At 48.4% G+C, this 2,263-nt stretch overlaps 1 protein-coding gene across 1 annotated transcript; it reads left to right on the forward strand.

Annotated features, from left to right (window-relative positions):
* Window positions 1-945: 945 nt before the first annotated feature.
* Window positions 946-1,545, forward strand: DIRAS2 (DIRAS family GTPase 2). The gene has a single exon (XM_065879532.1). The coding sequence runs from the start codon at window positions 946-948 to the stop codon at window positions 1,543-1,545; it is 600 nt and encodes a 199-aa protein (XP_065735604.1).
* The last annotated feature ends 718 nt before the right edge of the window (window positions 1,546-2,263 follow it).

Consider the following 2,263-nt stretch of genomic DNA (forward strand, 5'->3'; position numbering starts at 1 on the left):
CTTATAATTCTTAAAAATAGAGCACCCATAATCATTTTAAATTTGATTAATAAAAGGACCCTCCAAGCTTCTTAGTTAACTGTCAACTTCTACTGCTAAATGAGAGTCCACACCATGGCCTGAGTAGTGCCCAGGCCCCTGTGACCAGCTGTCTGTCCAGCAACCTGTGGGACAGCAGCCTGTGGGACAGAGATACTGCAGTTTGCATCCCTGCCTCACCTCTCACTGTCTGTGTGAAGTCGGGGACATTACATTCCCCTATTCCTTCTGTGTTTCCTCATTTCACAACAGGGATAATGACACCAGTTCTGCAGGCTGGTGAGGATTTCATGAGTTAATATAAATACTGAGTAAAAATTGCATTCTCCTCGCCTTTAACCCCCTCCTTGTACTTTTAAAAAATTACATATTATGACCAGTGTATTGGGTGTTCACAGTACTTCAGGTTAAATAGTAAAGATCTGCTGTGATTGTGATTATGTGTGTGTGTGTGTGTGTGTGTGTGTGTGTGTGTGTGTGTATGTATGTTGGGGCTTGGTTAATTTCCATCTCCCCATTACCTTTCCTGGATTCTGCTTCCCTTGGGCTGACTTGGCATCTTTTCCCTGAGCACAGGGTGATGTGAGAGCAAAGCTGCTCAGAACCATGGTCCGATAAGGAGGAATAGACTGGCTCCAGTTAGCCACTCAGTAGATCAATAGCCCTGTTGAAAACTGGGGATTAGCTATAATTATTGGATTTAGAATTACAGAATTAAAAAATGAAATTTGAATTGTTCTTGTGTTGGGAAAGTGAAAGCAAACTGTACCATTTCAATTTTGTTTTAAGCTATCAAGAGAGGGTAAAGCAACCTTTTCCTAGATTTCTCTTTTACTAATTCTCTCAAACAACATCTGGTTCCTTTGCTAGGTGCTTCCTAGTTGATCGTTGGAGCCCTCAAGCAACATGCCAGAGCAGAGCAACGATTACCGGGTGGCCGTGTTCGGCGCAGGTGGTGTTGGCAAGAGCTCTCTGGTCTTGCGGTTTGTGAAAGGTACATTCCGGGAGAGCTACATCCCCACTGTGGAAGACACCTACCGGCAGGTCATCAGCTGTGACAAGAGCATCTGCACCCTGCAGATCACGGACACCACAGGCAGCCACCAGTTCCCTGCCATGCAGCGGCTGTCCATCTCCAAAGGGCATGCCTTCATTCTGGTCTACTCTATCACCAGCCGGCAGTCCTTGGAGGAGCTCAAACCCATCTATGAACAAATCTGTGAGATCAAAGGGGATGTGGAGAGCATCCCCATCATGCTTGTGGGGAACAAGTGTGATGAGAGCCCGAACCGCGAGGTGGAGAGCAGCGAGGCCGAGGTGCTGGCCCGCAAGTGGAAGTGCGCCTTCATGGAGACCTCGGCTAAGCTCAACCACAATGTGAAGGAGCTCTTCCAGGAGCTGCTCAACCTGGAGAAGCGCAGGACCGTGAGCCTCCAGATCGATGGGAAAAAGAGCAAGCAGCAGAAGAGGAAAGAAAAGCTCAAGGGCAAGTGCGTGATCATGTGAACTCCCTCCCGTGGGAGCAGCAATTGTGTGTCTCCCTCTCCTCCCCTCCCCCTCCACGTGAAACCCACAGTCGTCAGGGTAGCATGTCAGATGCCCACGTGTTAAATATTGCATTTTGACCGAGATGTGCGCTGTTGTCCTCAGAGGGCATTTTACACTACCACCAATAAGCACCCCCTCTCCAGAATCAGGGAATCTGACAAATGCTTAAAATGAAAACTAACATGCTCAACATCGCAGGGAACCGAATCGGGTGCCAGACATTTCTGGAGGCATCGTTCGCCATCAGGAAGCGTGAGAGCTTGTGCCCTCGGAAGCAGCGTGTACCGATAGGGGGAAATACTATCTGCATACATGTGAGAGCATGTTAACCCAGAGCTGCAAGCACCACCCCAGACCAGGCATCCCCTCTGCTCAGAAGCCAGTGACAACCCTTGGGGAGGGGAGGGGTGGGAAGAGGTGAGAAGACCAGGCCAAAGTTGTTCGGTTCCATGGTTCTTCTACTGAATTAAAAATAACACAGCCTCTCTACCCACCAGAGGATGTTCACTGTCAGTTCCCAGCTGACCTGTGAGCCTTGCCACTCTGAGGGGAGGTCCTCACCTCACTAAGTCAGGTTATTAGCAGGTATCGTTTTAGCCTTTTAGGGTATTTCTTTCCACATACAATGATGAATTCACTAAGAGTGTGCTGCTCTGTCAGAAATTCTTCAATTTCC

Source organism: Phocoena phocoena, chromosome 6, assembly GCF_963924675.1.
Source record: "Phocoena phocoena chromosome 6, mPhoPho1.1, whole genome shotgun sequence".
NCBI classification, from domain to species: domain Eukaryota; kingdom Metazoa; phylum Chordata; class Mammalia; order Artiodactyla; family Phocoenidae; genus Phocoena; species Phocoena phocoena.

Bases quoted from the DNA above. Each gene is read 5' to 3' on its own strand.
- DIRAS2 (XM_065879532.1), top strand. From the start codon at position 946: ATGCCAGAGCAGAGCAACGATTACCGGGTGGCCGTGTTCGGCGCAGGT.